The sequence below is a fragment of the Falco rusticolus genome, chromosome 2 (genome assembly GCF_015220075.1).
Source record: "Falco rusticolus isolate bFalRus1 chromosome 2, bFalRus1.pri, whole genome shotgun sequence".
NCBI lineage: Eukaryota > Metazoa > Chordata > Aves > Falconiformes > Falconidae > Falco > Falco rusticolus.
In genome coordinates this window covers 31,629,353-31,650,127 of record NC_051188.1, presented here as the reverse complement: position 1 = coordinate 31,650,127, position 20,775 = coordinate 31,629,353, and the positions used below count along the sequence as shown (strand labels likewise).

Genomic DNA, 20,775 nt, shown 5'->3' with positions numbered 1-20,775 from the left:
TACTGAGCTGAATTGGAAAAATCATATTGGGTCAGGCTGTGGGTCCAGCCCACACAGTGTCCCATCTTTGGCAGTGTCTCAGTGGCGTTTTCAGAAATGGCCTAGGAAACAATTCTTCCTGCCTTCTGCAGTCTGTGAGTTCAATAACAATATGGAAGACACATCCTTAGCGGGGCCACAGTTGGTTGTTTTTTTTCAAATCTATCCCTATTTCAGCTAGATGATACTCACTTCCCCATCAGCACATGCATTATTAAAAGCAAAGACTACACATTTGGCTTTATAGAACTTTTTATTTGGAGACACTTCTCACGAATATTGGTTCTTTATTAAGGCAATTCTGAAAGGATTGAAGGGGAGGGAAGGGGAGAGGGAGGGAACTGAGACTGTCAATGGGATTGCATTAAGGCAAAATTCCCTCCTTCTGTATTTCACCACAGTAAAATCCACGTGAAGGCCAGAACAGTAAATGACTCATTCCAAGGAAGAGATTCAGTGCAAATATATCCCACTGACTATCCGTAGATGGGGCTAGGCCCTCGACTGAGGCAAACCCACAGTCCCTTGTTAGCTGCAAAGCTATGCTGAATTAGCTCTGTTGAGGATCCCTTCCCAGTGGGTTCAGGGAAGCATTTTAGTTTGTTTCGTATGCAAGCACAGGTTTAAATGCTTTCCTGCATCAGGGCCACAGCCCTTTGAGTGCCAGTCTGTGAAGTTAACAGAGTTTAATTTTTGTTCACTGCATAAATACGTCATTCTGGGTCCCTTTGGTTCACTTCCTATTGTATTGCTGCTAACTGAGTACATCCCCTTAGTTTCTTTAATATGGTTTTCATTTCTATCACGCTTTGCAATCTGCTTAAGTTTTAAATGTGTTATGACATAAAAATGAATTATCCTCTGGAAAGCATTCCTTGCAAAGGTTCCAGAGTTTGGGTGTTCTTGGAGGACCAGGTTATGGTGTGTTTTTTCCAGTGAGTAGTAATGTGCTCTGTGAGTAATGCCAGGGGTGGCAGAGGCATAACTTGCAGGGAACAATACTGCTCAGTTCACATACCAGCAACACATTGCAGACCCCAAACGCTTCTCTCTTTCCACAAGATTTCCTAAGAGGATCCTACCATTCCAAAAATATAGTCACTAATACTTGCGTTGGCTTGGAGAAACTCCTTTTGTTATCCCAGGTGCAAACTGAAGGAAAGTATGGCAGAAACGCTACCAAAAGCATGAAGACATTTTTCAGGCAGAAGTAGTATATAACCTTTCACAGTCCTAAAAGCTGTCTGTGCTTCCCAAGACAAAGATCTCCAGGTGACCCCGGACAGAAAACTCTGGTATCCATTAATAAAAGGATATGTATAATCTTTGCTATTGAAAACTTATTCAGGAATATGAAATGGTTATATCTAGCAAAGTGGAAAATAAGGCAAAGAAATCAAGCACATATTACTGTTCAAAACAAGACATTTCTTGGATACACATGGAGACTTTTGTATGAACTGGAACCACGTGTGACATTCATGCCTTAAAAGCATGAGCACCCTGCATATTTCCTTGATACAGAGAGGAGCATCCAGTTTGAGGGAATCAAAAGGGTGAATACCAGGCATCAGTACAAGTCTTTTATGCTTTAAACTTTCTTCATGCCTTTTCCCATAAGGCAAGCAAACACTGTCATGACCATTTTGGGCTTTACTTCAACCAGGTCTTCTGGAAGGGCATAGACTCTTGCTCCAATTTTTCGTGCCATAGAGATGGCATACCTGCATTGCATGAGTGAAAAAAAAATAAAAACAAACAAACAAACAAACAAACAAAGAAGTTAATGCAGTAGCATTAATTTTCCCTCTACTAGAGTAGGTTGGGAACTTTCTTACTGACTCATCAAAATCAAATTTCTATAGAAGTGTATGAGACAGGTTCTCAGAGAACATTTCTAGTAAAAGGTAACAGTGTATTCCCTGATGGTTAGAGCACTGATTACTGCAACACAGGAGACTGCAGGTCAAACTGGTATAAAACATTTAGTCTCCCATCCCCTGAAAGATTATCCTCACAACCAGCCATTCTGGTCTTGCTCCCCCTCCATCTCTGTGACTGTCTTTGCACACAAACAAATTCACAAGGGTTGAAAGCGGAAGGCTGATGTTGGTGGACATCAGTGTTGTTGGAAATCAACATTCAGGGGCTTCTCTTCAGCTTGAGTCATACTCAAAACATGCAAGCTAACCTTCCCATCTCCCTGCTCAGAGTGCACTGTTGCATGGCTACTACTGACTGTTCTCCAGGGGGTATGTCTCTTCAATTTTTAATGAAAAAGCTAGAAAATCTCAGGTTATTCCCACTGCAGAGCACATACATTTCTGAAATTCTGTGCAAAATGCAGAAATATGGGGGGGGGGGGGCGGGGGGAGCAGAAAGAGACAGGGAAAGAGGGAAACATCAGTAGAGAGATGAAGAAATTAAGTATGAAGAAAAGTACACATAGGACTGCAAGGAAAGAAAGAGAACAGATGGTAGGAAATGGAAGGGGAAAAGAACAGTGGAAAAAGTCTATGGAAAAATTATGGCAGTTCTGCTTGCCTTACCGTCACCCTTTTCCCTTTTGTAGTTGCCACATAGCAAAGGAGAAGCTAAACTGATAATCAGACTGAGAGGTGATCTGTATAACTCTGAAAGAGAGATGCCCCCAGGATTGCCTCTCTGCTAGGAAATGGTTTCCACCCAGGAAAAAAAAATCAATATCCACATCCATAAAAACAGTTTTTCAGGCATGAATCCTGTCCTCCCCCTTCTCTCTTAAATATGCCCTTGTCCCACCTGTATGTGACTAAAAGAGGTACCATGACCTCTAATCACTGGTTTCCATGGCTCACTATTGTTGGCATTGTTCCCTGATCTCTGAATGAGTTTTAAATTTAATAAGAGAAAATAAGAGCTTGTGAAGCCAAGTGATTTTGATCCCTTCAAAGGGATTATAAAGCAGGAATTATAACATTACACACTTCATTTCCATTGATAGTGGGTTTTACTGCCTAACTCCTAGTCTTCGTGCTTTTAGCTCTGGAGGTATTTCTCTAGTTGAGGTTGTGCCAGATGAGAGTGATAGCAGAGCAGTTCTCAAAGACAGACCCAGGCAAGCCTTAGCAGGTAGCTTGTCTTGCATGCCACTTAGCATGAACGTACTTAGCATTGTTTAGTTTCTCCTCATCATTCAGGTCCTCTGTCTTCAAGAGGTCATATTTGATTGACCCTGGTTGAATGGCATCAATGAGATCCAGTACTGGCATGCTGGTGCTGATTTTGCTATCCTGCATAGATGTAAAATAAAATTAGATACAAGAACACGATGACAATGGACAGCTCAGTCAAATACCATTCAGGTCTTCATGAAGGGCTGCTTAGCATAATTTTTCATCAAAGGCAGACTAAGAAACCTTTCAAGGATTTCCCCCCCCCCCAATGGATGAGATATCATGGAATCGTAGAATCATTTAGGTTGGAAAAGACCTTTAAGATCAGCATATCCAACCATTAACCCAGCACTACCAAGTCCACCACTAAACCATGTCCCTAAGCACCACATCTACATGTCTTTTAAATACCTCCAAGGATGAACACTTCCCTGTTCCAATGCTTGACAACCCTTTGGTGAAGATATTTTTCCTAATATCCAGTCTAAACCTCCCCTGGCACAACATGAGGCCGTTTCCTCTTGCCCTGTCACTTGTTACCTGGGAGAACAGACCGACCCCCACCTGCCTACACCCCCCTGTCAGGCAGCTGTAGAGAGCGATAAGGTCTCCCTGAGCCTCCTCCTCTCCAGGCCGAACAGCCCCAGTTCCCTCAGCCGCTCCTCACCAGACTTGTGCTCCAGACCCTTCACCAGCTCCGCTGCCCGTCTCTGGACACGCTCCAGCACCTCAGTGTCTGTCTTGCAGTGAGGGGCCCAACACTGAACACAGGATTCAAGGTGCGGCCTCACCAGTGCTGAGTGCAGGGGGACGGTCACTGCCCTGGTCCTGCTGGCCACACTATTCCTGATACAAGCCAGGATGCTACTGGCCCTCCTGGCCACCTGGGCACACTGCTGGCTCCTGTCCAGCCGGCTCTTGACCAGCACCCCAGGGCCTTCTCCACCGGGCAGCTTCCCAGCCGCTCTGCCCCCAGCCTGTAGCGCTGCCTGGGGTTGCTGTGACCCCATGCAGGACCCGGCACTTCTCCTTGTGGAACCTCATACAATGGAATCAGCCCATCGGTCCAACCTGTCCAGATCCCTCTGCAGAGCCTTCCTGCCCCTGAGCAGATCAACACTCCCACCCAACTTGGTGTCATCCGCCAGCTTACTGAGGGTGCACTTGATCCCCTCATCCAGATCATCAATGAAGTTATTAAACAGGACTGGCCCAGCACTGAGCCCTGGGGAACACCACTTGTCACCGGCCACCATCTGGGTGTAACTCCCTTCACCACCACCCTCTGGGCTCGGCCAGCCAGCTTTTTACCCTGTGTAGAGCACACCTGCCCAAGCCACGAGCAGCCAGGTTCTCCAGGAGAATGCTGTGGGAAATGGTGTCACAGGCTTTACTGAAGTCAAGGCAGACAACACCCACAGCCTTTCCCTCATCCACTAAGTGGGTCACCTTGTCATAGAATGCAATGTCATTAAGCAAAGATGGGGTGCTGGGCTGGTGAATTTGCTTCCTGTGAGGAGATAACACTGATACACAACTACTGATGGGAGGTGCAAGGGGCCCCGACTGTGTAACTCCTGAGCTTATTACATGAATTCTGATGGAGCCATCCTTGCCTGGTGTAAACTGTTGATTTACATCCACTGAGTGTTTCCCAGCTTGGGAAGCGTTGCAGATGCATTAGCAAAAATAGAAGCCCTCTGGAACTGGTCTGTCTTTCTGGTTATATGGTACCTTGCAAAATAGGGCAAGGTACACCTGCAAGGTACTACCAGGTTATAAGCATATTTCCATTTTTTTTTATATACTTTAATACTGTTTTAGTAGAATTTTAATATTGACATTTGTAATTGCTGTTGTTTAATAATCAACAGCACAGCAGCTCTTGCTTAATTTTGGTCATCATTCCTGGCTCCATACTTTGATGTCCTATGTCAAACTGGCATTCAAGGTGTTTCCTGTTACGTTCATATCATGTTTCTGTTACCTTTTCATAATAAAGCCTCTTGAATAAAATCTGTATATTTGAACATGCCTTTAAAAGGGAATGAAAAATAATCACACTGTGTCACTAATTATATCATAATGTAAAGTGTGCATGTATATGCATATATACATCTATATACAGGCAACATATATAACATACACTCCAACACATGGAAAAAGAGATTCCTAAGAGACTTCTAACAAAACTATACCTTGAAACTGGAGATGGTTGAATCCTTCCCAGCTGCAGTCAGCGTTTCATTGACCCAGCTGACAATGATTTCATCATTGACCTTCTCTCCACCACCAATGTCTTCAAGGATATTCAGGGTGTACCTTAAGAGGGTAGCCAGGATAAGTGCATTTGCTCAAAGTCTACTATAACCTCAGAAGTATCCTGTATGTGTGCCACTTGACTGGGATCACCCAATGGTCCTCTTAGACCTGATACTCTCCTGCTTCCCACACACTCACAATGTATATGAATTATATTATAACACGATAATTATACTAATGGGTCTGATTCATCCCCAATTCCGTAATCCCTGTTCTAGGAGTGTCAAAATCTTTTGACACTCAAAACTCCTAGAAGGTCTCTCTTAGTGGATCCTGGTGTAAATGACTAATTCTCATAGTGTTTTAAAAAGTAATCACTGACTTTCAGGCCAGAAGGGAATTGTTATGCTCATCTAAGACTGACTTTCTGCATAAACACAAGCCTGGAATATTTTGCTTGCATGTCAGCATACACCTTGGAAAGACATCCCAAACTGATGGCAAGTAATCCACATCCCTAGATTAATTATCTGCCTGATAAACATATACCTTGCTTTATAGACTGAATTTAGTCTCTGTTCGGTTCCTAACCACTGGGTCTTCCCCCCGCCCCCCCCCCCCCCCCCCCCCCCCCCCAGTTATGATGCTCTTAAACACACACACATACACACAGAGAATTACATTAAAGTGGAGACAGCTACTGAACTGCATCCACTTCAGGTAGCAGATTACAAAACTTCTGCATCAATTCCTTGTTTCCAGTACGTTCTCCCCATTTCCTGATACAGAGACCTCGCAACTTCTTTTTCTCTCTTCCATGCAATGGACATTTATTCATGCTATACAGATAGTGACAATAATAATCTTCTGCATGAGCTGATTGCAATGGCCTTGCCCACAAGATAATGTGCTCCTTGATTGCATCCTTAACTAGGAGTGAACAAAAGGTTACTCTGTCTTTGCATATATGTGCAAACAGAGGAGCGAGAAAGCTGTAGCCTGTAAATCCTTCTCAGTGATAGCATCAGGAAACTATTATAATGCAAACTGAGTATACCAAAATGTTCTAAAGTTTGTGTCTGACTGCCATACCTTCTCATCAACTGCCAGACTAAGGCCAGCGTGAGCGTACGGTTTCCTTCATTCAGATCTTGCCCAGCAATGCCAACAAGGGAAAATTTGGCTTGATTCTTTCCCAGTTCCACTGCGTAGTTGCAGTTCTCAAGCTGTTAATGACAGGGTCAATTAGTGCAGCTCAAAAATACAGCAAAAAAAAAGAAGACAAAACACTGTGACTTTAATTTTTTTTTGGATCACTTAGCCCAGATCCTTCTGGGCAAACAGGAGCTTTGGGGCTCTGTATAATACAGCTGTTTGACTACCAGCAGCCATCCATCCCAAAAATACCATCGTAAAGAGTTAACACAGAAGGAAATGTTATAGTTCATCATCAGGGACTGAAAAACAGATTACCCTGGAAAATACAATTCTAAGCTCATGGGTACCTCCAGCACCATGGCATTGCTCTGAGGCAAAGGATTAGTGTCCCAGTCAATACTTTAGGTCAGTTAATCAGTCTGGCCTAACTGGATAGAATTAGCCATCCAGGTAGCTGGGAGAAAGCTTTGTATTTAGCAGCAACTCTGTGATCGGTTCTTGAGGCATCTGGTCAAGAACACTTATCATCACTGTCTTCCTTTGTTGTGGAGGGCAGTGATCCAGACAGCTGCAATTAAGCTGGTGCCATATGACTCACGGTCAAGATGCATTATAACTGGTGACTGAGACAGTAGTAAAAGTGGTCTGCAAGTACAGTTTTTAAATATTGACACAAAAAATTGTCAAGTCTTTTTACTTCACAAATATTGTTCACTTGTCAACAGAGCCAGTGAGTCAAACATCTTGTTCCTTTTTCAGGACAAAAAATTATTTATTGACGGAAAAAAGTAATTTAATGTGCTGTACTTGGGACTTGAGAGCAACATGAGTGGCCACATTGCTGTTTGAATTGATACAGACATCACTACTGGAACTATTCCAGCTTTTTGTACCTTCTTCATGTTGCCACCCAGTTTAGGATATGGTGGTTTGTTCACTCTGTTCCAGTCTACTGGCACTTTGATCTTTTCATAGAGCTGGAAGATAACCAAGGCATCTGACAGGTCACTGAAAACAATAAAAAAGATGTATTGTTAGACAAAGAACAGGGGAAGGGAACTCAACTAAGCTATTAGTAGAGGTAAACTTAGTTTCCTTAAGAAAAGGAAAAAAAAAAGTAGCATATATTCTTATAGGGTCCAAATGTTTTTATGTTTTTGTAAACAAATCGCTGGCTCTTTATTATCCGATGGAAGTGCAGTACCTCCTCTTACCTGTATAAGTGATTTACACGTGGATTAACACCGAGGGAGTTCATCCAGTTTCTGAATGTCCTCTCTTCCCTTGTCTCACCTAAACCAACAAATACATCAATCAACAGGCCTGCAAAAAGACAACTGTCCAGTAAAATCGGTGTCTTGCGATGAAACTATAACTCAGAATTTACAGCGCACTGAACCATAAACAGAAGGCGACCCTGGCTGACAGGTGAAATAAGAGAGTATGGTGCAGCATGTAATATTTCTTCATGCCCTATATATTACAGTATTTAGGCAGATTGGCTTGAAACACCTTCAAGAATTCAAGAACAGCCTGTGCCTCAGCATGAGCAGTTGCACTATGAGGCGGGGAAAGGAGGACCTGAAGCTCAGCAAATGATCCATACAAGGGTGGTCCTGACCCCAGCCCAGAGCAAGCAGGCAGCATGTTAATGCAAGATCTGATTTTTAAATTATATTCTCAATTAAGGGAATGTGAGATTAACTCTAGATTCCACTAACAAGCATGCTCAATAGTAGGATGTCTAAACCAATACTGGTTTAGACATCCCACAAACATTTTTGTCTTTTAACATGTGCTATCCATAGGACAGACCCCTAAAATGTGAGAAGTTACACACAGGTAAAGAGCAGCTTCCCCTTCTCAAGGCTGCCTGTGCTAATGGTGCAGTGAATATATGTCTGAAGGACGTAAGGTTAAGTTAGCGTATCATCGACTCAGAGCTGGGGATACTGTGGCACAGGTGGCCAGAAACATCCTTTATTTGCATTTTCCTTACCTTCAATGGAGCTCCAGTCGATGTCCTGGTTCTCTGGCTTATGAAGGGCAGGGTATTTGTTGAACAAGTTGGCAATGAAGGCCAAGTTTAGCTTCGGGTTCCCCCGGACGACGTCGGTGGCTGTGACGAACTGCCGGCAGCCCAGGCGCTCTGCCTGCTGCAGCATGCACTCTGCTCGCTGGACGTCATCCTTCTCCTGCACCAGCAAAAAGTGGGGCCATCAGCCTCACCCTACCGCCTGGCACTGCACACAGGACCCGCTCAGGATCTCTGCATGTGAGCAAGGTGTGGGGCTGTTCAAGCAGGTCCCTGTCAGATCTATAGCTATTTCCTTTCCCACTTTTAGTAATGGCAGGTCTGTGTTTTCAAAAGGGCTTTACCTACAATGCAGAGCCATCTCACCGTATTGCTTTTAGTTATATTCCATATAAAAGAGGATGGTTTGATGAAACTCCCAAATAAATGTATTTAAATACACTTGTTACATGTTAGTAGTTTAGCAGCATGGTTCAATGGTTGTTAAAGTTTCAGTGATAATATCTAACAAAAGGCAAACCACATCATTTAATTATTTGAAAGTTTGGATTTCTGAAATACAAGATCATGTTGCAATGCTAAAAAGAGTTTGCTTGTTCTGACATCCTGGTGCAACCCCGTGTTGGCCAGCAATGCAAGTAACAGACAGAAAATACCGGCATTTACTCTAAACTTATCTCATCTTACCCTTAATCCTGACATGTCAATAGTGATAGCTGGAATGCCTTCTTCATCTCCCTTGGGGGCAACTTGGTTCAGCAAATGGTAATAAGCTCTTGAGTCCTGTGACAGACAGAAATTAAAGGGAAGAAAAATTACATCTAAAGCCAGGTTTTGCATGCCAGTGCTCCCCTGAACAATGGGCCTGCATGCTTTGTTTTTATTACATCAATCATTGGGCTACATAATTAAATTAATTAAGCTGGAAGCACTTAGCAGTTCCTACTTTATGCTGTATTTGCTGGATCTGATTCTTCCCTAAGCCAATATATATATGCTGCAGAACGCTCAACACACGAGACAAAATGCTGTGTGTTGCACTCACAAAAAGGACAGCAACAACAAAGAGAGATTAGAATTGAATTAATCTGAACATTAAATTAGAGATAAGAAAATGCATACCTTTATAATACTGTAGAAGTCAGGCTGCTGAGCATTTAATAAAAGAAAATGCAGAAGGAGAAAGCAGATGTTTAAAAGCAGATTTCAAAGCAACACTGGAACAGTTATGGAAGAGAAAGCACAGTATTCACAGACAAAGTTAAAACTGACAACAGTATCAGCATTTTTCAGGCAAAAGAGCAGGAACCAAGACAAGGATTTAACATGTCGTGTCTTTAATCTTTTGTGAAATGTAATGTTGCTTCCCTGTGTGGAAAATAATCTTATTTCAGAAAGAACTTAACTGAAAATAAAGCTACATGTTAGTATTTAGGGACTTGACTAACTAACCCATACTCTTCAAAATATAAAGCTGATTACCCGAATTGTTTTAAAACTTATACATATGCATTACAACCCACATATCAAAAAAGTGGTTGTTTGAGGTGGGGAGACACAGTTAGAGAATGACTATAAAGGCTAAAGGCTTGGCCTCTAAGAGGTAAATGTGCCTTATTTCCCAACTGTAAATATGGTAGGTGTGATTTAGTGATTTATCTTTCAGCTGCAGATAGGATTTAATCAGTTGCATTATAGTCCTCTCGGCCAGCATACAGAAAGATGGGAAGACTCCATTCCCTTCCCTTTCCATCGATATTCTCCAGTCACTTCCACCCAGTGAACCAAAAACCTGTTACAATAAAAACTGTATTGTCAAATGTGACTCTCAGACTCTCCTGTTGCCTTCCTGGGTGTGTTTTTATGTATGTCAAGTAAGTCACGGTAAATGACTTCTTGTGCTTCAGTCCCTGGTGAAGCTTACAACCAGGCATCTCTGGAGTGGGGCTTTTCCCATGCTCTGCTGGGAGTGGGAAGGTCAGGTCATGGCTAGGGAGGTCGGTGTGCTGGCTAGCCCCTGGCTTTCCTTCAAGCCAGCTCAGACACCCTCCCTGATACACCCCCCACAGCCCTGGAAAGCTGTCTGGGCCTTTCACTGTAGCTTCAGTGCCTGCAGCTCATCAGTGTGCACCATTCAGGTTCAGCTACCTCTGTCTGGGAAGAGTGAAGGTCCTACAGAGAAAGCTCTGCACCCACAAGCCCATGAAGTCCCAAGTGCATGCAATACGCTGCATGGACTAGGAATGCATCCTTGCAAGTGCCTCCTCATCTAGCTATGTTATTTTGAATAGTCCTACTGAATTAAAACTTGCAGGTTAGTGCATGCAGGTTTATAGCAAAGGCTGGGAGGTAGAAGCACATAACCCAGGTGCTGTAGTGAAGAAAAGATCAAGTGGGGGAACTGGAAGAGCCCATCCTCTTCCCCTACACCTGGTTACATGTCTGGGTAAGGTCCAGCCTTTCCAAACCAAAGCCAGGTCAAGAAACATTTAAGGACATTTAGGAAGGAGGACAGCAATAGCGGCAGGGAACTGAAAATACAGCAGTAGAGCGCGTATGCCCTGTCCAGAGCCAGCCAGCCATTCCTTTCCCAGGCGTTTGGTGTACTAGGGCTGGCCGTGATGCCTGGGAGGTCAGAAGGAGGAATACTACTGAGTGGAAGGGTAAACCCCGCTGAAATGATTTTCTGTGCCCAGCTCTATGTGTTTGGCAGAGCAGTCTCAGCTGCTTGGATTGCTTCAGTGCACAATCCCTGTTTGGAGGACAGGGATTTGGGAGTGGACCTGCTGTTTTGCTGTTGTTGGTCAGTGTTTCTCATACCTTGATGTCTGAGCTGAAGTTGTTGACTTTGTTGCATCCTGCATTCTCCAGGTGATAGTTTGCCCACCTCAGCAGCAGTTCCTCTGGAGACAACTTCATGAGATCCTCCAGGCTCTCTCCTTCTCTCAGAAGAGCTATCAAGGCTGAGCGAGGAAAAAAGAAAAGTAATAATGTTGTGAATACTTGTAGAGGAGAATGTGGAAGTATTTTCTCTCTTACACATTTTGCTACCCTAGTTTCTAAAAGTGAGTAATCAAAGCGTTGACAAAACCCAAGCTGTGTTAGGATGACAGAGGACATAAACAGAAAAAGGGTCTCATCAATAAAATGAAGAAAAGGCTGATAGTTGTGGAGCTAGTAGTGGATCATATAGAAATGCAAGACAATTTCAGTGTGGTCTAAGAATGACTCGATTTCCTTGCTTCAGGTCTTAATGAAAAGATGACCATAGAATCATAGAGTAGTTTGGACTGGAAGGGACCTGTAAAGGTCATCTAGTCCAACCCCGCTGCAATGAGCAGGGACATCTCCAGCTAGATCAGGTTGCTCAGAGCCTCGTCCAACCTGACCTTGAATGTTTCCAGGGATGGGGCATCCACCACCTCTCTGGGCAATCTGTGCCAGTTTCTGCACCCTCATTGTCAAAAATTTCTTCCTTATATCTAATCCAAATATATCCTCTATTAGTTTAAAACCATTTCCCCTTGTCTGGTCACAACAGGCCCTGCTAAAAAGTTTGTTCCCGTTTTTCTTATAATCCCCCTTTAAGTACCAGAAGGCTGCAGTAAGTTCTCCCTGGAGCCTTCTCTCCTCCAGGCTGAACAAACCCAGCTCTCTCAGCCTGTCTTCACAGGAGAGGTGCTCCAGCCCCCTGATCATCTTCGTGGCCCTTTTCTGGGCCTGCTCCAACAGGTTGATGTTTTTTCTGTGCTTATGGCTCCAGAGCTGGACACAGTGACATTGAGTACAGAGGTAAGATGGGAATGGGAAAATGAACACAGACTCTCTGCAGCTTAGATGAAAGAAATCTCAGTGACCTTCACAGTGAAACTGGATACACACAGGTATTCTACAGATTTTGCGCATGACTTCATGGGTTCATGGGCCGGTAGAGTTAACTCACCTGTCAGTTGGAGAAGGTAGCCTATTTGCATAGAAAAATTAACACAGCTACGTTCATAGAAGGAGAAAGAGGCAGGAGGGAAGGACTGACCCTTGCAACTGCAGGATGTTCAGCTGATCCTGGAGCATGAAAGACTGGAACAAGTTTCAAAAAGAACAACTAATAACATGGAAACTTATTGTTAATGTGATAAAAAGGGAGAGTGTGTCACACTACTGTGATCTCCTTGTGATATCTTTTGTCATTCCTTGAAAGAAATATGGCTTGAAAGAAATACGGATTTGCTATATAAAGGAAACAGTGAAGACCTACTGTATCTGGAATTCAATAGATAAATTGATATAGAGTGCTTTGGGGTTAAACTGAACCAGAAAGGGGATAATAGAAGCATTTGAAAGTAGGCAGTGGATTTTATGAAGAGAACAATGTTAACATGGAGAGAAGTAGGCTGGAAGAAGGATTCTTGTGCAGTCTTGATCATGGATTGATTTTTGGATTAATGTTTTTCTTTTTGCATCAATTATCTTGGCACAAATACTAGCAATGTGCTAAAAATTTGATGAAGATATTCACTAGGTGGCATGGTCAATACAGAGGACGATCAGGAAGTCACACAGAAATAGCTAGATGACACTAATAAAAACGGAATGTAATTTAATAGTGCCATGTTCAAAGGCATTCACTAGGGAACTAATATGAATAACTGCTGTTAGCTAAAAGCTTATACAGACAAAGGATGAGAACAACTTGAGTGTATTAGATGTCTCCTGAGCTATCTGAGCCACCATGTGATGTGACCAGGGGAAAACCAAACACAATATTAGTGCATCCTAGTTATTTCCCATAGAGGCTGGGATGTATTACTGCCTTGATACCATGTGCTCATGAGAGCTCTTTGGAAATACAGTGTCCCATATTCAAGAAAGGGCAGTTTCACCTGGAACAGCTGCAGAGAAAGGCTATCAGGGAAAGAGAGAATCTGAAAAGAAATTTAAATTATCTTGGCTTATCTACCCTGACAAACTGAAGTCTGAGATGAGAAGTGAAGGAGAAAATACCAGAAAGGGAAAAATAGATATAAGGTGGATAAGGCTACCTACAGAGGAATGGGGACTGGGAACTCTGGAAACTGGTGGCTCTGGCTATGAAAGGGATAGAAATGTGGAAGGAGTGAAGCAATGAAGGTAACACCTGCATGGTAACTGGAGGAAAGAAGTGTCACTGTTGGTTGAGCAGACTACCCAGAGGCACAGGGGACAAAGCAGCAAGATGAGGTATGTGTGGACTGCATGTACACATCCACAGCCTCATGCTAAAGCTACTTCATGGAAAATTTTGGCATCAGGAGTACTGTGTCCAGTTTGGAGCTCCCCAGTACAAGAGAGACACTGACAGACTGCAGCAAGTTTAGTGGAGGGAGACAAAGATGATTGGGCTGGAGTACATGATATTTGAGAAAAGGATGAGAAAACTGGGTTTATTTAGCTTCAAAAGAGGTCTGAGAGAGGAACAAGTATTGTCTTCAACAACTGTAGAGAGGCCAGAGCTGTGTTTCCCCAGTATGTTACAGTCACAAGGTGCAGGAAGATAAATTCAAACTATTAAATGTAAGAAAAAAAATGTCTCAGCAAGAGTAGTTTGGCTGTGGAACAGCCTCTCCAGAGAGCACTGGAAAAAGCACTGAGCAACCTCATCTAACCTTGAGACTGGTACTGCTGTGAGTGAGTAGTGGGATGGCTGAACCAGAGGAACTCCAGGGTGGACCTCCAGAGGTTCCTTCCAGCCTTAATTATTCTGTGATTCTATAATTCTGATTTCACAAAGAAAGAGGAGATGTTTGGCAATCAAGAGCAAGAAAAGAGCAAAGCTTCCTGAATGCAGTGTAGCATTTCCTTATCCCAGATTTAGTGCCCAAACACCAATATACCTGGGTGTAGACCATCATTCCTGACCCAGTGAACATGAAATTAGCTCTGCACATGCAAGCCTACACACACCCCTGGACTTTGGAGTGCTGGAACTTGTAAAGAGCACGGGAAATTAGAGAAATCAAGAAGACAGGTAACAAATACTTGGAAAAAAATTCAGCTCAGATTTTTTTAAAAAGATCTTTATCCTAAAGGCTGTTCAGTGACAACAGTAGAGCTATACATACCTTCATTCCTGCTGATCTCTATGTCAGCAAAGAGTCCAATTTTGATGACTTGCCATAAAAGACCCAAAACCAGGTAAGGTTTCCCTTCTTTTAAGTCTTCAGCTCCAATGTTAACAACGTGGCACCCAATGGCTGAAGCAGAGTTCAGGGCCAGGTTCAAATTTTCCTAGAGAGAGAAGAGAACTTCCAAATGAAGCAGTGACTGGAGAGCTGAGGATACAGGAAGGGAGCACAGCCCAAACTAGTAAAATCTGTGAGCAGTTTCACTGTGAATGCATTCACATACCTAGAATCATAGAATCATAGCATAGTTTGGGTTGGAAGGGACCTATAAAGGTCATCTAGTCCTGCAGCCCCCTGCATCAACCCCCTTGCAGTAAGCATGGACATCTCCAGCTAGATCAGGTTGCTCAGAGCCTCGTCCAACCTGACCTTGAATGTTTCCAGGGATGGGGCATTCACCACCTCTCTGGGCAATCTGTGCCAGTTTCTGCACCCTCATTGTCAAAAATTTCTTCCTTATATCTAATCCAAATACATCCTCTATTAGTTTAAAAACATTTCCCCTTGTCCGGTCACAACAGGCCCTGCTAAAAAGTTTGTCCCCGTTTTTCTTATAATCCCCCTTTAAGTACCAGAAGGCTGCAGTAAGGTCTCCCTGGAGCCTTCTCTCCTCCAGGCTGAGCAAACCCAAGTCTCTCAACTGTTTTTTCTTCACAGGAGAGGTGCTCCAGCCCTCTGATCATCTTCGTGGCCCTTTTCTGGATCTGCTGTAACAAGTCCATGTCTTTCCTGTTGTGCTGGTTTTGGCTGGGAGAGCGTTAATTTTCTTCAGAGTAGCTGGCATGGAGCTATGTTTTGGATTTGTGACAAAAACAGTGTTGATAATTCAGGGATGTTTTAGCTACTGCTAACCAGCACTTACACAGAGCCAAGGCCTTTGCTGCCTCTCACCCCACCCCACCAGCGAGGAGGCTGAGGGGGCACAAGAAGTTGGGAGGAGACACAGCCGGGACAGCTGACCCCAACGGACCAAAGGGATATTCTGTACCATATGATGTCATGCTCAGCAGTAAAATCTGGGGGAAGAAGGAGGAAGTGGGGGACATTCAGAGTGATGGTGTTTGTCTTCCCAAGTGACCGTTTAGTGTGCTGGAGCCCTGCTGCCCTGGGGATGGCTGAACGCCTCCCTGCTGACGGGAAGCAGTGAATGAATTCTTGTTTTGCTTTGCTTGTGCACACGGCTTTTGCTTTACCTGTTAAACTGTCTTTATCTCAACCCACAAGTTTTCTCACTTTCACCCTTCTGATTCTCACCCCCATCCCATGGCAGGTGGGTGGGAGGTGGGAGGGAGTGAGCAGCTGTGTGGGGCTTAATTGCTGGCTGGAGCTAAACCCTGACACCCGTGCTGGGGTCCCAGGGCTAGAGGCAGTGCTCCGGGTGGATCTCACCAGAGTGGAGCAGAGGAGCAGAATTGCCTCCCTCAGCCCGCTGGCTATGCTGCTTTTGGTGTAGCCCAGGATATGTATCTGACCACAGGGACCTGGGGAATGCATAATCTGCTGGCATTACTGGTAAATTCTGAGTGCCAACACAAAGATGGAAAGGACCTCTTTGGCAAAGGTGAATGATGCCATGTCACAAGGCATTGAAGCTCAGAGCATACATCTGCGTTCACAGTGATGTCCTGGCTCAGTCCTGGTTGTCAAAGCCAGGCTTTCCCTATAGCTAAGGCGCAAACACGTGATCAAGTGCAGACTTAGCTTCAGCATGGGGCAAGCTCTGCTCTGCTCAGTCTTGCACACATGGAGGAATGAGGTAAGTTATAGCCCAATCGACTGGCAGATATTCCAGGTTCAGCTCTCCCTAAACAGCCCTAACAAAAGCCCTAACACCTAAGATACAACTAATTTGCTAGCTGGCAAGGTATACAAAAAGCACATGGTCATAGGAATCAGTATGAATAGACTTGAGGTTTTTAACCTTGCAGTTCAGCCAAGGTCAGAACAGGTCAAGCCTGGGTATTTTCTTTTTGAACTTCGGAGCGTGGGGTCCTGGTTTGGGAGTATTCAGTGGAAGCAGAGAGATGCTGTGATTCATAGTGAGGGGTGGAAAGAAGGTGAGGTTTCAAGAATGTTACGTTCCTTTTCCACTTCCTTCCCATTTAAAACAAAGAGTATAAAAAAACCTGACCCACAGGTCTAAGCTATTCAAAAAGGTGGCTTGGTAAACAGAGGATAAGTAAAGCAGACAGAAGTCTTGAAAATATAATTTATCACACAGATTCTCAATTTTTCACATGAATTTCCTCACCACTGGTGTGACAGAGAGATTTGATTAGATATAAAATGCAGAGACATAGTGTAAATTCTCATAAGCTAGAAAAAATTGGAGCATTTCAAATTAATTACCTTTTCTCCACCAGACAGCTGTAAAAGGGTTAAGTTAAAGTGGAAGCTGTATTGATCAAATCATGTCTATGTGTGACAGGGATTGATCTGAGCTGCATCACTAAGCTATGCTGCTGACCAAAATGATTAGAACTGAAAGATGTGGTAGACAGCATAAAAATCCAATTTAATGGCTTCTGAGCTTACTTGAGCCCGGCTAATGTTCCATCAAATCAGAGTAGCTGAGGGCTAAACTGGGTTAAGTTCATATCTATTCCATATATCTATTTATATTCTGTATCCAGATATATAGATGCTGTTCTTATAAAAATATTTCTCTACGTACTGCTGCGTGAGAAACACAATAAGCTTTATAAAGTGAAAGTTTGCTTTTTTGTCCAATTTTTAAATCTTACACATGTGCATGTAATAGAAATAAAGAAGGGATTCAGCATTCAAGGTGAAATAGCATGGATTGTAAAAGGCAGGCAAAGACTATGGTCCCGTCTCAGGCACATTGCACATCACAGTGCTTCCTGGATCTCAGTTAATATTTTGGTGAGGACATCAGACTGCAACACAGCAGTTGTGAATTCAAGTCCATGGCTGTGCCTGTGTGACCTTGTATGCAGGGTTCAGCCTTCTGAGAGCTGCTCCGACTGAGACTGGTCACCACATTATCGAGTTGCTCTTGCATTTGTACGGCACCTACTGCAAAGGTATCTCAAGCTTTGAACTGGTAAACATACATTGGGTTAGGTGCAAATATAAACACAGTTTGTTTAATGGGATTGCTCACATGTTTGGAAAGAAACAGAAATATAAGTCTTTATGGGTTTACGATGTGGACCTGAGCATCTCACTTTGGCACAAACAACTTTGCCTGACTCTGTTGGGCAGGACTATAGTATCCCCAGCCTTTGCTCTGAGTATATCAGAGCATCCTAAAGGAAAAGCAAAGAATCTTGTATTTCAGTACCTGTATTGTGAAGGGTGTGAGTTTCTTTTTGTTGATTGTTCTCTCATCAATGGTATCTGGCACTGAAAAGTTGATCATCTTACTGGAAATAAAAGATAAAGTAAGAAATACACTACTAGCTATGTGAACACAAAATACAGATACAGCTTTTATCACTACTCTGTAGGGCAAGCCAAAATGCTGGAGAGTTACTGAATTGAGCAATTCTTTTGGGTCACGTGCAGATTGCACTACACGTGTGTGGCCAAGAATGCCACAAGGTGGTGTGAGAAGTTTATTGTGCAGAAAATTTCTGTGAAAGCACTCACTATCTCGTGCTGCCACGTGAACCCCTAAAATTCCTTGGACAAAAATAAAACCAAGTAACTCCTCAGATTTCACTGTATTGCAAGGCTCCAGAGGCAAGGAAAAACTCTCGTTTAACATGAAAGAAGCTTTATATTTTTAAATATGAAAGAAACAAAACCCCTAGCATTATTAAGGCCCTAAATCAGCAAAGATTCATGAGCTTAATGTAGTCAGCAGCTTCCCTTTAAGCAGAGAGGTGAGTTTCTGGAGGCTCACAGTTCCCATTTGTGAGAAAGACAGGTATTATTTACCAAAGCACTATGCCATCACCGACCGCCTGGAAGAGGTCATCTGTTTCTGGATTCATTGGGACCACGTGCTTACAGTCAGGGTCCTTCTCAAGAGCTTTATTGATCCAGTTGACAAAGGCATACTTTTCTTCCTCTGTAGACACAACATCAAATCCATCAGTTTGCTGATATGGTAGCAATATGTCTACCATCATATTACTTACAAAGGCAGAGCTCCTTGCGGGGAAGACTATCCCACCAGCGTGACTGATCAACAAACGCCTACAAGGGAAGAAGGCTCTAGGGAGGCAGGCAAATGAGCCGAAGACAGCAATGGGTTTGAGCTAGTAATACTCATTCCATACTCTAACCCATTGACAGGGGTTGCCCAATATCATGAGGGCAGGCACATTACAGAGACTGATAATGAAATTCTCATGATTCAACTGCATGTTGCAGTTGCTACGCTCTGCTAAGGGTAATACGTACTTGCACCGTAATGTGAGTGCATTGCTGTATCACTCCGCTAAATCCAAACCCCACATAACTTCAAATAAGTTCAGATAAGTGATTTCTGTATTGTAGATTACACCCTCCACATGCAATATTTAGAAGAGCGTGGCCAGGGTTGGATTCTGACAAGGAGCATTGAGAGGGTAATGGGCAAATATTGCCTGTAGTCCAACAGGGCTGAAATGTGGCTATCCTGTACCAGCAGCAGCTCACACAGCCCCCAATAGCTCAGAGATGGTGTCCCCTGTGATCAGCTGGGTGGAGGCCTTGGTAGCATCCTCCACTCTCCCTTCTCTGGAGAAAGTCAGTTCCTCACCCTTGCCCATGGAGAAGACAGCCAAGGGTGGGACTTCTTCCCTGTGGAGCTGCTTCAGAGTGGGCTGTACCCAGGAGGCAACAGAAGCAACCATGGCTGCCCCAAACTTTCAGCTTGGGGAAACAGGCTTGGAGAAAAGCCTTCTTTATAGGGGTCATGCCATCTTTAGAAAAAGGTCAAGAACCATTTGGTTACAGGTGAGTTTACAGAGAGACTACCAGACTACTGGTAAAATGTACAAGGAAATGGGTCAGCAGCAATGGGGAACCCATGCCATGCCTCCCTGTGAGCAGGGACAGCAAGGGGCCAGTCTCTGTGCTGCTACAGCCGTGCCAGGAGGCTGTTCCCCAGCAAAGCTGCAATGCATTTAAGGTAAGGGAAGCGAAGCCAGCTGGAGCTTCCTCCCGTAGCTACAGCTTTGCCTGCCCCAGTAAACCAGCTCACATTATTTTTTACAAAGACCCTGCTCCAGACCTTTGTCACCTTCAGAACTCTGCCTTGCACCAGCCTTGCCTGAACAGCCACCAAAGCTCACCGAGGCCAGAGCACCTGGGTTTGCACTGAGATAAGGTGCAGATGATCTCTAAGGGCACGCTTGTTTGTTCCTCATTGCTGTCAGTGTAGGACAGCTGTACGTACCTGAGTAAGAGTGTTGTGTGCCGGCACTGGACTGCTCGGACGTCCCACCGATAGCACAGATCCCCTCCTTTTTGTTGATTTGTTTTCGGAACGACTTAGCAACATCATCACTCTTCAGGTTTTGGAAAATCTTTCAAGCATGAGAGACAATTTTAAGATTTCAGAGAATTGAACCAAGCTAAAACAGTGAGCTCTTGGGCCAGGAGGCACATCCTCTCTGCTTCATATGTACATAGGGAAGCATGGCTTGTGCGTTATTCAGTGGTATATACTGGATAAAATCTGTGTATTGTCTGCCATGGTAGAACAGGATCGTGTGCAGATTTTTGTTTTCAGAGCAGTGAACAAAGATCAGCTAAGTAACCAACATGTGTATGGTATGAAACAACAGAGCTAAAATGTGCAGGAGGAGGGCCTTTAACAGTTTTGGTTTGAAGACAGGACAAGTAAAAATCTATTTCTCCATCCCAAGGAAAATCCACTTCTATTTTAGCATTTGCTTTTGTCCTAGATCAGACCAGGGAAAGAAGCTTTTTAAATAGAAAAAATGCCCCATAAAGTTTTTAGTTTCAATCTGCTGAAATTTTTCATAACCATATATCCAGAACATAA

General features: G+C 43.7%; 1 protein-coding gene across 3 annotated transcripts in view; it reads right to left on the bottom strand.

The window, feature by feature from the left end:
• Positions 1-273: 273 nt before the first annotated feature.
• Positions 274-20,775, bottom strand: part of LCP1 (lymphocyte cytosolic protein 1) — a 52,718-nt gene continuing 32,216 nt past the window's right edge. For all 3 annotated transcript variants that reach the window (XM_037376729.1, XM_037376728.1, XM_037376730.1), the window contains exons 4-16: positions 20,164-20,293; positions 18,717-18,849; positions 18,118-18,199; positions 14,748-14,913; positions 11,470-11,612; positions 9,337-9,432; positions 8,614-8,809; positions 7,829-7,907; positions 7,508-7,622; positions 6,549-6,682; positions 5,393-5,516; positions 3,187-3,311; positions 274-1,763 (exon numbers count right to left, since the gene is read on the bottom strand). In XM_037376729.1, coding sequence (XP_037232626.1) covers positions 1,631-1,763; positions 3,187-3,311; positions 5,393-5,516; positions 6,549-6,682; positions 7,508-7,622; positions 7,829-7,907; positions 8,614-8,809; positions 9,337-9,432; positions 11,470-11,612; positions 14,748-14,913; positions 18,118-18,199; positions 18,717-18,849; positions 20,164-20,293 — 1,656 coding nt within the window. In that variant the 3' untranslated portion in view covers positions 274-1,630. The remainder of the gene's footprint in view (positions 1,764-3,186; positions 3,312-5,392; positions 5,517-6,548; positions 6,683-7,507; positions 7,623-7,828; positions 7,908-8,613; positions 8,810-9,336; positions 9,433-11,469; positions 11,613-14,747; positions 14,914-18,117; positions 18,200-18,716; positions 18,850-20,163; positions 20,294-20,775) is intronic.